General features: G+C 35.3%; 2 protein-coding genes across 2 annotated transcripts; one reads left to right on the top strand and one right to left on the bottom strand.

Moving 5' to 3' along the window:
- Positions 1-289: 289 nt before the first annotated feature.
- LOC106770172 (uncharacterized protein At4g19900) lies at positions 290-2,499 on the top strand. Its single transcript, XM_022785212.1, is given in 3 exon segments — positions 290-663; positions 666-968; positions 971-2,499. Coding segments are annotated over 3 exon segments (1,242 nt in total). The 5' UTR covers positions 290-581; the 3' UTR covers positions 1,828-2,499.
- Positions 2,500-3,793: 1,294 nt separating this feature from the next.
- Positions 3,794-5,460, bottom strand: LOC111242357. Its single transcript, XM_022785213.1, has 2 exons — positions 5,117-5,460; positions 3,794-4,926 (listed from the first exon to the last, which is right to left on the bottom strand). The coding sequence occupies exon 2, from the start codon at positions 4,919-4,921 to the stop codon at positions 4,316-4,318; it is 606 nt and encodes a 201-aa protein (XP_022640934.1). The 5' UTR covers positions 4,922-4,926; positions 5,117-5,460; the 3' UTR covers positions 3,794-4,315.
- Between the last annotated feature and the right edge of the window lie 7,160 nt (positions 5,461-12,620).

The raw sequence follows: 12,620 nt of genomic DNA, 5'->3' as shown, positions 1-12,620 counted from the left end.
GTAGATACTATTGATATTTTTTTAACAATATCTTTTATTCACTATATTTATGTTTAGTTGTAATTGTATCATTCTTCATTATAAATATATTATCTTTTATTCACTATATTTATGTTTAGTTGTAATTGTATCATTCTTCATTATAAATATATTACTTTACAAATGTTTTATACAGAGGAAAGATTAATCTCATACCTAGTTTTACTATATTCAATACTTTCAAACTTTTATTTTTAGAACGTGTATAAAGTAATATGAATTTATGAAGAGTTTTCTTTTTCATTATTATTTTTATAAAAATTATTACAGAGAATTTGGTCAATAACAATTCATAGACTTGATATGATGACAGCGTTGGAGTTGTAGAAATCTGACATAAACACTTTGAATGCTCCAACCAATGACCAGAGGATCACATACTTCAAACAATATTCATATTTGATCTTCATTTTCAACATTCTACTTCCCGTGTTGAAGTCAACTCTTAATGTTCAATGTCCAACGTGAGAGGCTATCTACTTCTGCATGAGTTCTTTCCAATTGCAATTCTCATCGCAAAAACAGTTTTAACTTGAAAAAAAATGTTTGATAACCGACTTCTCAAATGTTATAAGATAGCTATCTTCTGTCTAATCACTTTCTCAGCCATAATTTTTCTTATCCTTTGTATGATCTTATTTACCAGGATTCCCTACGCCCTTCTGCAACCAAAGGAGCAGAAGAAGTGCTGCAAGCTCGACCTCACAGAAACGGAGAGGGGATAAGGTCAACTCTTGTTCTCACACACTCCCCTTTACGTTCCATGCAACAGAATAAAGTAGTCGGCAAAGAAAATCAAGGAGTTCTAGTTGCTCCATTTAATTCCACTGAAGAAGAAATAATTTCTTGGTTTAAAGGGAAGCTTCACGATTTCAAGATTCTCCAGTCGGATGGAATGAGTAGGCAATTCCATGCTCGGATTCTGGGATTTTCAGCCATGAATGTGAGTCTCAAATTTTCATGACTTGGGAGTACCCTGCAGGCTCATTTGAAGCAAGAGAGTTGTTGTCTATACAGAGTCTTTTCAAGGTGCATCCCAAGGCTTGTCTGGCGATTCTATCAAGGACTTTGGACTCCATTCTTGGTTATAGGATCCTGAAGCCACTTCTTGATAGGAGGTTCAGAGTTCAAGCAGTGGCCCCAGACTTGCCATTTCTCTTCGAGGGAACTCCAGCTGAAGCATGGCTGAATGAGTTGATGAAAGGGAAGAAGGACCCTGGTAAGATTTCTCTGTTTCAGAACCTATCTAACTTGATGAGACTTGCAGTTCTGTACAAATATGGTGGTGTGTACCTAGACACGGATTTTATAGTCTTGAAACCTATATCTGTGTTGAAGAATATTATTGGAGCACAAAGCATGGACTCTGGGAATAAGAACTGGACTAGACTTAACAATGCAGTCCTGATATTTGACATGAATCATCCACTTCTTCTCAGATTCATTAATGAATTTGTGTTAACTTTTAATGGGAACAAATGGGGGCATAATGGTCCCTACCTGGTTTCCAGAGTGGTTGAGAGACTGGGGGAAAGGCCAGGCTTCAACCTTACAATCTTTCCTCCTTTGGCCTTTTATCCAGCAGATTTGAAAAAGATTGGTGGTCTCTTTAGGAAGCCCAAAACTAGAGGTGAATCAAAATGGGTTGAAGCGAAACTGCTTCAGCTAAGTAGTGAGAGTTATGGGGTTCATTTATGGAACAAAGAAAGTAGGAATTTGAAGATTGAAGATGGAAGTGTGGTAGCTAGACTCATATCTGATCGTTGTATCATTTGCAAGTATCTGTAGTCCTGGCTAAAACTGTTTAGAGTTAACTGTGAATTTGACCGACCAAGCTTTCATTTTGTATGCACGACCAATGTTATATTACTCTTGCCATTGAATAGTTGCACTTGATGTGAATCCCATAGCTTATCAAGTTTTCAAGGAATACTAAAGAGTTACACAAAAGGACATACAACAAAGCAATATTGAGCATAAACTTCTATTGGACACTAATGATTTACATGATCATGTTGAATTACCGTTTGTACCATGAAAAAAAAAAAAGATGCAATCTCAGAAAGTGTTCGGCCTCTTTGTTCACAAATTCCACATTGGCCAAAATACGAATAAACCAAGTCTTTATAAATGTCTGACAAGAGCGTTAGCTCGCCGAGTTGAGTAACGCCAGCTTGTGACTCAAGTGAGGGCATTATGGTGGTGGGATGATACTGTGGTTTCCTTGGGTTTGGCCTTGAAGGTAAGATGCTGGCCTGCCCCCTCCAAGTTGAGAGCTGACCCATGGGACCTCAGCGAAGGCTTGGGCCTCTTTAGTCCTAAAGTAGAGGGTATAGCGTGAGGCTGGTTTCACAGAGCAGCGAAAACCTCTCTCTCCAGACAGTGGAGGGATAACAGGCTGCTGCAATCACGGCCATGTATGCCCAGTGAGCCCAGTTTACTTAGACCACCATCGTTTTACTCTTTTAATGAGCTTTTTCTTCGACTCAAGAGGTTAGTTGCGGTGTTTGCACTGTTTAATGATCTTTTCGATTCATACTTTTGTGGCTTCTTTTGTGAATGTGGTTAAGCGAATGGAAGAAAAAGGCATATTACAATTTATATTTCATTTGCATCGCTATATAACAATTTATGATAATAAAACCTTGTAGTTTTAAATATCACTATCTTTTTTTTACCTTCTGTCACGTACTCTTTATATAGCACTATGCTTTATCTGTTACCGTGCCACCTTCATCTGTCTGTCATTTTCCTGTAAAAATCTCCAGTAACAGTATCCCATAGCTGTATATATTTTCGAGTGTGGAAGGCTTCCCATCCATACCGTACTCTGCATGCCAACTATTTGTTGGTCATTTTAATCAATGTAATAATCTACAGTTTAGCACTTTGAGTTTTGAATAACACACCTGGAGGGATGTTGCCAATAGAACCCCTTAGGTTAGCTGATATAACTGGTTCTGTGGATAACTTGCTTGATTCTTCATACAGAAATGCAGCCAATAAAATAAGTCTCTACACAAGTTAATTTAGTTTATTTACAAATTTAAAATAATTATATAAATATTTCTTACAAACTAACTTATCTATAAACTAATTTTAATTTAATAAAATATTCACAGGTAGGGTGACAGGATGACGAGAAGTTGTGGAAATGAGAGTTGAAGAAGATTTTGTGAAGAGGTGGGAAAAAGGTTAATAAAGAAGCTAAGGCATGGAGCAATTCCATGCTTACCATGCTCAGCTAATTCTGAAGATTTAACAAGATTTCAGAAAAAGAAAAAGGTGTTCTTAATAGGACAGATTCTTGTGCCATTGTAAGACAAGAGACACTGACTTTCTCCAACAAATTACTTACAATCCTTTTCTTTTAATCACTTAAATTACCACGTACCTTGCCAGATCAAAGGATGCGATCTCAGAAACTGTTCTGTCTCTGCATTTATAAGTCCCACATTGGCAAAAACACAAACCAACCAAACTTTTATAAATGTTCTGACAAGGATGTCAGCTCGCCGAGTTGGTTAACGTCAACTTGTGACTCAAGTGAGGGCATTAACGTGGTGGGATAATACTGTGGTTTCTCTGGGTTGGGCTTTGATTGCTAGATGCTGGCCTGCCCGTTCCAAGCTGAGAGTTGACCCATGTGACTTGAGCGAAAGCTTTGGGTCTCTTAGGTTCTAAAGTGGAGGGTACAGCGTGAGGCTGGTTCCACAGAGCAGCGAAAACCTCCCTCTCTTAACGGTGGAGGGATAACAGGCTGCTGCAGCCAGAGTCCTATATGCCCAGTGAGCCTAGTCCTTAGACCACCACTTATCTTTTAACTCCCGGACCAGTTTAAGCAGCAATACAAGTACACAGGGAAATTTATTTCTGGGACAGAAACTACCACATAGCTTGATGTTGCCATATAATGAAAGACAAGTACCATTTTTTAATATTCCGTTCCGCTTAGTAGTGGGAATTATGGGAATCATCGGTGGAACAAAGAAAGTAGGAATTTGAAGATAGATTGAAGAAGGAAGTGTCATAGTTAGACTGATATCTGATCGTTGTATCATTTGCAAGTGTCAGTAGAGAATAAAACTGTTTAGTGTTAACTGTGGGTTTCACCCACCAAGTTTTGAGTTTCTATCCACAACCACTGTTGTATTACTCTTCTCATTGAATAGGAGCACTTGATGCAAATCGCATAGCTTCTCAAGTTTTTGAAGGATCGTTATTTCAGAAAACAGTTCACCCACTTGATGATTTCAAATTTTCAACTTTGATAACTCTATCTGAATAGTCTACCCCATATTCTAACTTTAAGCCGTCTAAATCTCAAAGGGAATCTAAATCTTCCACATCTCCACAAACCAAATCTTGGCAACCTCCTAAAGGACTTTTTCCTAGTCAATTTTCTGTTCCCACTGCTGACATTTCTGTTGTGGGAGCCAAGATCTCCATCCACATTACTACCCTTTGAGGCTAATTCACTTTCTCTATCAGTTCCAGCAAAACGAGTGGATCCAACCTCCTTGATCAAAGCCCAAGGGTCATGGAAATCACGCTCAGAATCACTATCCCACAAAGATATTGACTTGATTATTGGTGAACCTGTGTAGAAGTCAAAATGGTTTGCCAAACTTGTGTGCTCCATGTCAAACAATCTCCTCATGGATGTGCTTCCTCCTTTCATCAACGCCAACAAACTGCGTGATTTATGGGGTGAGGAGACGGATGATGAGGATGCAGCTGAAGATGACAGAGAAGATGATGCTGATGACCTATACAGAGATTTTTGGTGCTGTATAATATTCCTTATCTTCTCCTTCCGTTCTTCTGTGTTGATAAACCAGTGTGTATCTTCATCTATCTCCTCTGTAATTTCAGTGAACATGTTGTCTGCAAAGATACCAGTAGTATATGTGATGTACATATATTTCCAAGAACATTTCTTTTGATTTTATACAATGGACAAATCATTTGAAATGAATTATGAAGCCGGCTAAAATTGACATTCTGTGCACAAAAGGACAGAACATACAGCAAAACAAAATTAAACATAAAATCTTAATGGACATTAATGAGTTACATGATGTATGTTTGAAGGGAGGGAGAGCAAATCCTTCCAAATGCTAACAAACACTATGTAGGATAATTTAGCCTCGGTCCATAAACGATCCAACTCCATCCACATGGTATTCATAACCATAAATAGGTTTACTTCAAGAGGACAAACGACATAAAAAAATAGCTAGTTGCTACCTATCTGCCAAACATCTACAAGCTACATAATCTTCCAAAACCTTAAAAATACAGAAAATTAAGAGGATGATGTTAGTCCGTTTTCCAATTTAAGGGTGACTTCTGCTTTAGCAGAGATTCATTAGCTCACAAGATAGAGTTAGCTCCAACTTCTAGAAATTTGTATATCAATTCCCTACTGCTATTACCATTGCATCATCTGCAGCAACATTAACTATAGGCAAAACTTTTTCCATAAATACCTTTAATACAGCATTAAATAATTTATTTTACAAATTAAAATGAACTTTTACAGAAGATAATGAACAATAATTACAACAACCAATATTACACAAATTGACTTATAGAAAAACTAAATAGATAATAAGTATATTAGGTTTTTTTATCCTAGTACAACCTAATACACTTAACGCCTAATTGGACAATTTTTACATTTTCACTATAGAGTTTATATATAAAAAGAAGTCTATATGTTGGCTTTAACTTTTTAATTCTTGCTACTTTTTTTATCTTTGCAAAGTTTTATTAAATTAGATTTTATTTTATGGTAAGTTTGTCTATGTTTTTTCTTTTTAAATTTTTATTTAATAAATAGTCCATATATTCGTACATTTTTATGTGTTTGTATACTTGTTTTAAAATTAAACAGTTTTTTAAGTAAGCATACTTACCAATATTCTGCTTCAGTTTTCCGAAGGCTTTACCGAGGGTCTGTAGAGTAGTAAATACCGAAGGCTTTAGGTCGTCGGTAAGCGAAGTCTTATTTACCGAAGGCCTTTGCCTCTCGGTAAGTGGTTCGATTATATGAAATAACAAATTGGGTTTTTGTTCCCTCATTTCGCAAAAACTGTTCTTTCCCAAAACAGCAGAAGCTATCCACCATCTCTGAAATTGCCCTCTATCCTAACTCCATTCATTAACCACATTCGTGATTGTTCCCTAATCCTCCATTGCAATCGTCGTTCCCCAATCTCCAGTGTACGATTTCTCTGCAAACCCTCATTCCCCAATCCTCCATTGTGGTCGCTCTTCAGTCGCAGGTGTCCATTGTAGTCGCATTGCGGGCTCCTTAGGAATCTGGTGGTTGAAGTCAGCTATTGTGGCGAGACGGTTGGAGGTGGTTGCCTGTCGAGGGGGTTGTCGCCATTATCGCGAGGAAGGGCGAGTTGCTGTGACGAGGAATTCCATTGTCGCTGCGTGAACCCGCGACTGTTGCCACGTGAGGAGGTGTTCCATCATAGCTAGGGAGGCTATTGGAGGGGGTTGTCGTGGAGGTAAGTTGTAAATTGTGATTGTTAGAAGTTGCTTATTTTGTGTTTTCATACGGTCTCTGTAATCCAATTTGTGTTTGATTTTGTTGAGTTGATGTTGATTGTGATTGTGCGTTTGAAGATCTCTATACTGAGTAATATTGACTAGTTTAGTGTTTTTGAATGGTTTTTGGTTTAGTTGTTGTTTTAGTTGGGAAGTTAAATGAAAGTATATGAACAATATGTTTCTCGGCTAAAATGCACTAAAATGAAATGGTTTGATGTATGTTTCTCAGCTAGCTACAGACTTTGACCATATGAACAGTATAAGCAACTTTAATTGACCAAATACACTTGCTGGGCCATGGAAAATGGACAGGAAATCACAGAATCTCAAAATCAATGTAGTAGTTGCCAATTACGCAACAATTTTAGTGAAAAATGTCACTAAAACAGGTCTAAAATGGAACTGCAGTAGTGAAAATGAACATCAGGGACTCAGTTGTTCATATGGCACTTCTAACCTGTTTATATCATCAAATGGAAAGTGTTCAACCAATGAAACAGGCCAGAAAACGTCCAATGCGGAATTTCACCAGTTGAGTTGGAAATTTAACAAAAATTGAATGGCTGAAACTGTTTTTGTGCACAAGGATGGAGAATGACCATTTAAACAGTGCTAACAAGTTTGTAATGATCAATTACACTTATTCAGACGTTCCAAAACCAGAGAAGCACACAGAATCCAAAAAACACCTTGCCACAACCCAATTTTGACTCAAAATTGATGGTTTAGTGTATTATTCTGCACTTAGACTATTATATCACCAAATGAACTCTCCTAGCAACTTTTAAACATCATTTTAGACTTGCTAAAACTGTCACACAGCATAGAAATGGTAGAATTCAAAATTTGAGTTTGCTATGGCCAAAAACTCATAAAAATTACTCCATTACAACACCAAAACTGAGTTTAAATGATTCAATGGACTAGGCAATGTCAAAAGTGACTCTAGAATGTCTAAGTACATAATATTAAGCTGGAAAACAGCAGCTAATAGAGTTAAACTCGAATTAGACTCAAAAACACCTTGCCACAACCCAATTTTGACTCAAAATTGATGGTTTAGTGTACTATTCTGCACTTAGACCATTATATCACCAAATGAACTCTACTAGCAACTTTTAAACACCATTTTAGACTTGCTAAAACTGTCACACAGCATAGAAATGGTAGAATTTGAAATTTGATTTTGCTATGGCCAAAAACTCATAAAAATCACTCCATCAACCACCAAAACTGAGTTTAAGGTGAGAATTTGTCAATTCACCTAATGTAGACTTATTCTAAGGTATGTAAACATCCTAACAAGTCTAACTTAGTCTAATAAAGGTAGGAAAGTAGTGGAAAGCAAAGAATAAGCTAAAACTCAAAGTACAAGGCCCTGGTCATGAGTGTCTTGCCTCAAAGTGCACAGGATCAACTCCAGCCTTCATCAGTTCAGCCTTCATCAGTCCAGCCCTCATCAGTCCAGCCCTCATTGTAAGACCCATGAAAAATATCTATTTTAATAAATAGTAGTAAATTTTAGCATTATTAGTAGTAATAGTAATTTTAATGAATAGAAAATATAATTAGAAAAATTAAAATTTATGATAGAAAATTATAATAATTTCAGAAGGAGGGGTTCAAAATTTTGAGAACTTAATTTAGAAGGTTTTGTTAAAAAAAATGAATAGTAAAAAGTGAATAGTAAAAAAGAAAAAAAAATAAAAAAAAATAAAATAAAAATAATGAGAGGATAAGAATATCTGAATTGCATGATTAAGGAAGGATAAGGTTTGCAAGTGGTTTTGCAAGTGGTGATTAAAATATTAATAAAATAATATTAAAATAATAAATAATAAAACAATAAATAAATAATGATTTGAATAGTAAAAATTTTGGACTATAAATAACCATGGGAGGGGAGCTTATTCTACACAAATAGAGGAAGAATCAAGTAAGAAATCTTGAAAAAAAAATATAGAAGAAAAGAGTTGGAAAGAAAATTTTAGAAGAGTAGAGGTTCTGAAGGATTTTCGAGAGAACAACTTCTGATTAGGAAACTAAGTCTGGAGAAGAGGTAAGGGGAGCTAACCTTTCTAAGTTTTTTATATTATAAAATATTTCTTTATAATTATTTATGTCTTTAAATTTTGTGCAATTACTGTTAATGAAAAACCTATGTGCTTGTTGTATAACTATTTGAATTTCTATGATAATATTATATGTTGTTGTTTTGAATCTGTGAATAAGAAATTTTTTAATAACACGTTGAGGAACACTTTGGCTAAGGAAAAACCTGGTACTTAAGTTGTCCATTGTGACACACCTCTCTTTCCTGGAAGTCTACTCGATGTGTTTTTAACTAATTCTTATCAAACAGATTATGTGCAGTTAAATTATTTTGTGATATATTCAATTTGTATGATTTTTGGGGATGAATGGACTTTATGATGTTTGTATGAATTATTAAGTGTATATCCTTTTTCTATTACATCTATCTGGAAGGATAAGAAGATGTCTAACCGGCTTTGCCAGATTCAACTTCTTGGTTTCCCAAAACGTTTATATTAAAATTATTTTTTTTATGGTAGCTTACTATTACTTTTTGTGTTGTATGTATTATATTGGATGTGAAATTTATGTAATTGAGCGTAATGGAAATGTGGTAGATAGTGGGAAATCCTTACCGAAGATCCATCTTGAGAAGTTGGATAGAGTAGGAAGGATGTAGTTTTAATGGTTGTAATTATATCCGAAGATCCAGTTTGGGAGGACAGTGTAGGATATGATAATTGAGCTAGCAAGTAGGTGCATCCATATCCGAAGATCCACTTTGGGGGACAAAGTAGGATATGATGTATCTGAGTAAAGTACCACTGCAAGCGTAGAACCTGTTTAGAGTTCGATATTCATACGATTATTTGAATGAGTTGAGTTTGTGATGATCATGGTGTGTTTATTGTATTATTATTAATTTAAAAATATCATGTTATTTTGTTGCATTAGCTCACCCTTGCTTTATCTGTTGTTTGGGTGTTATTGTTGTGTTGTGTGTTTTCTCTCGGCGATGATCATCCGGTGAGTGTGAGTAGAAAGTGGTGAGATGCTGGTGGAACAGGCGTTAGATGGAGGATCGGCTAGTGTTTAGCTCTTATAGACGAGATACTTGTTTTAATCGTTTTAAGTTTGGATTGTATTAAGTTTACAATTTGAGTGATGGTTTGTATATTGAGGAAAACTTTTATTCCTCGTTTCTATGACTGTTCTATCATATCAAGAATGTAATAACTATATTATAGTTTAATACTATAATTATTGGGATGTTACATTAATGGTATCAGAGCAGTTCATCCTTAGGAGGACCTATGGGTTATGTGTTTGACTTGCCTTTCCGTGAAGAGTTGAGTCTAGGTGACATGATTTGTCATGTCTTTCTAAGTTTAAATCATAGGGTGAGTATAGCCAACTAGAAGTTTTAAGAACAGAAAACATCTTGATAAGAGTATTGAGGGTGCACACTTATTACTTTATCAAAGATGAATTTCCTCTCTTAATTCTAAAGGTTTGGGAGGAAAGAGTTATGGTCTGAGTTTTATTTCTTAATAGTGTTGTGGGTTATATAATAGTAGAGGAATACATATTCAAAGATAACTTGACCTGTTTATCTTCATTAGATTTGGTCAAAATTCTTCGAGACAAGTTTGACCTCGAAGATAGGAAGATACGGTGTGTTGAAGCTTGGAAGTCAAAACATCAGAGTTTTTTTTGGTATACAATGGAAGAGGAAGGATGTTGGAGTTTAGAATCGTCTTTTTGTTCGAAGTATTTCAAAGACTGAGCTAGAGGATCAGATATCAATAGTTGTACAATAAGAGTGAAGTTTAAAGGTTAGAATTAGAGGTGTTTTGGGTAAACATTGACGTAGAAAGGTTTGAGAAATTAATTTAAGTGATGCTTGAAGATTGGAAGAAGGAAAATGGTGGAAGGTTTGAAGTTATAAAAAAAAAAAAAGAAAGAGAGAGAGAGAATAGGAAGTCCTGAAGTAGATTAAGGAGAAAACAATTTTGAGGAGTAGTTTTAGATGATTGAGGGAGAGTTTAGTAGAAGGAAGAATTTCCAAGTTTGGAGAACATGAGATCTTTGGAAAAAAATGAAGTATTGTAATGGTCCTAAACTAACTATAATGATTAGAAGAAGATGGTTAAATCTTCTCAACCAATAAATGTATCAGAGTCAAAGTTTGAGGGATGTTTCAAGATTAGTGGGAAGGAGAAGAGTTTGAAAAAAAAGAAGAGGTTTTACAATACTGAAGTGATTATCTAGAATGATTAGGGAATTTGGACTAGTTAAGAAGTTGCAGGTTGTGTTAGAGCAATTTTCATCAGGTATAGTTATATGGTAATATTGAGTGATATGTCGAGTCTGATCAGAAAGGTATAGTTGTTAAATGCTAAGTTACAGACAACGGTGAGTCCATGGGTTTAGGGTTTAATGTAAATATATTGTTGACCTCAATGGTTATGTGAAGGATGGGTGAAGATTTGTGTGACTCACCTTGATCTTTGACTAGTGATGCGTGTGTGAGTGAACTTGTTTATACTTATTACTTTTAGTTCGCATAAGATACAAATTTGAGATTTTCTTAACACTAAATATCCTTGGGATATGGTATTGATCTGGGGAAGCACGTTACAATTGAGATGACGTGTTGTTGTCAGTCCTGATAAGCTCACGGGATGAGATGTGGGAGTAGCCCTGATAAGCTCTTTGAGTGGTGGGAATTGCCCTGATAATCTCTCTAGGCGGGTGATGGGAAGTAACATGGTTAAATGGTTGGGAGGGTGTACTTGCCTGGAAAAGTTCTTGAATAGAGTGACGGGAAAGGATACTTGGCACAATGGTTTTGTGCTATGACATGTTTTAATGATCCATAAATTCTTTATGCCTTTGGGAGTAAGATTGTATGGGGAGAAACTAGGATATATAAATGTATACAGATTAGAGTTGTTTATATATATATATATATATATATATATATATATATATATATATATATATATATATATATATATGATTGGTGAAACCTAAATGGATATATTTTCCACTTGCTTTATCTGTTGTTTGGGTGTTATTGTTGTGTTGTGCGTTTTCTCTCGGCGATGATCATCCAGTGGGTGTGAGCATAAGTGGTGAGATGCTGGTGGAACATGCGTTAGATGGAGGATCGGCTAGTGTTTAGCTGATGGGTGTCGCCGCCCAATCAAATTTGATTGCAATTAGGAATATGCAGTATAGTGCTAGGAAGTGACTCCTAGGTCGTCTCTCAAGGACCAACTGCGGTTCAGAATCAAGTCTAACACATAGTGGGGAGGGGGGGTTTGAAGGTGTTTGAGATGAGAATTAAACTAAATTAAATGCATGAAAATTAAACATAACCAAGCAGAATTGAAAATGCTGGAAGAAATTTGGAAAACATAAAAACTGGTAAAGAAACATTTAACTAAAAATGAAATGCGCATTGTAACAAGAATAAAGCTTTGTTGCTAAAGGATGAAACTAATTGAAACATAAAGCTATGGAAATTAAAAAAGAAATTAAAAACATAAAAAAGAAATACTTAAACCAAATTAAAATGCAACGTTGAACTAAACAATTAATTTAATTTATCATGGCAACAAATGTAAAAAGAACAAGTGAATAGTAAAAGAAAGTGAGATTGAAAATGATATTTAAAAGCAAGCTAATAATAAAAAGGCAATAAATAATCATCTATACTACGGTTTCTTACTAAAGAAAAAGGTGCATGTGTGCATCCCAATTTAAGTGTAAGGTGCTGCACCAATAATTAAATAAAGCACCGCTTCACAAGGGAAAAGGAAACTCTTGCAACTATTTTTAAAAATAAGCAAAATAAAATAGAAAATATCCTAATCATGTACCGTTCTAATTTCTAATGGAAAGCAAGGAAATAAATAGAATTTACTAAATGCCAACAACGTTAAATGAAAGAATTAAAAGATGCTGAATTGAAG

Source organism: Vigna radiata, chromosome 8 (genome assembly GCF_000741045.1).
Source record: "Vigna radiata var. radiata cultivar VC1973A chromosome 8, Vradiata_ver6, whole genome shotgun sequence".
Taxonomy (NCBI): domain Eukaryota; kingdom Viridiplantae; phylum Streptophyta; class Magnoliopsida; order Fabales; family Fabaceae; genus Vigna; species Vigna radiata.
This window is presented reverse-complemented; position numbering and strand designations above follow the sequence as displayed.

Excerpts from the sequence above, each read along its gene's own strand:
- LOC111242357 (XM_022785213.1), bottom strand. The coding sequence starts at position 4,921 with ATGTTCACTGAAATTACAGAGGAGATAGATGAAGATACACACTGGTTT.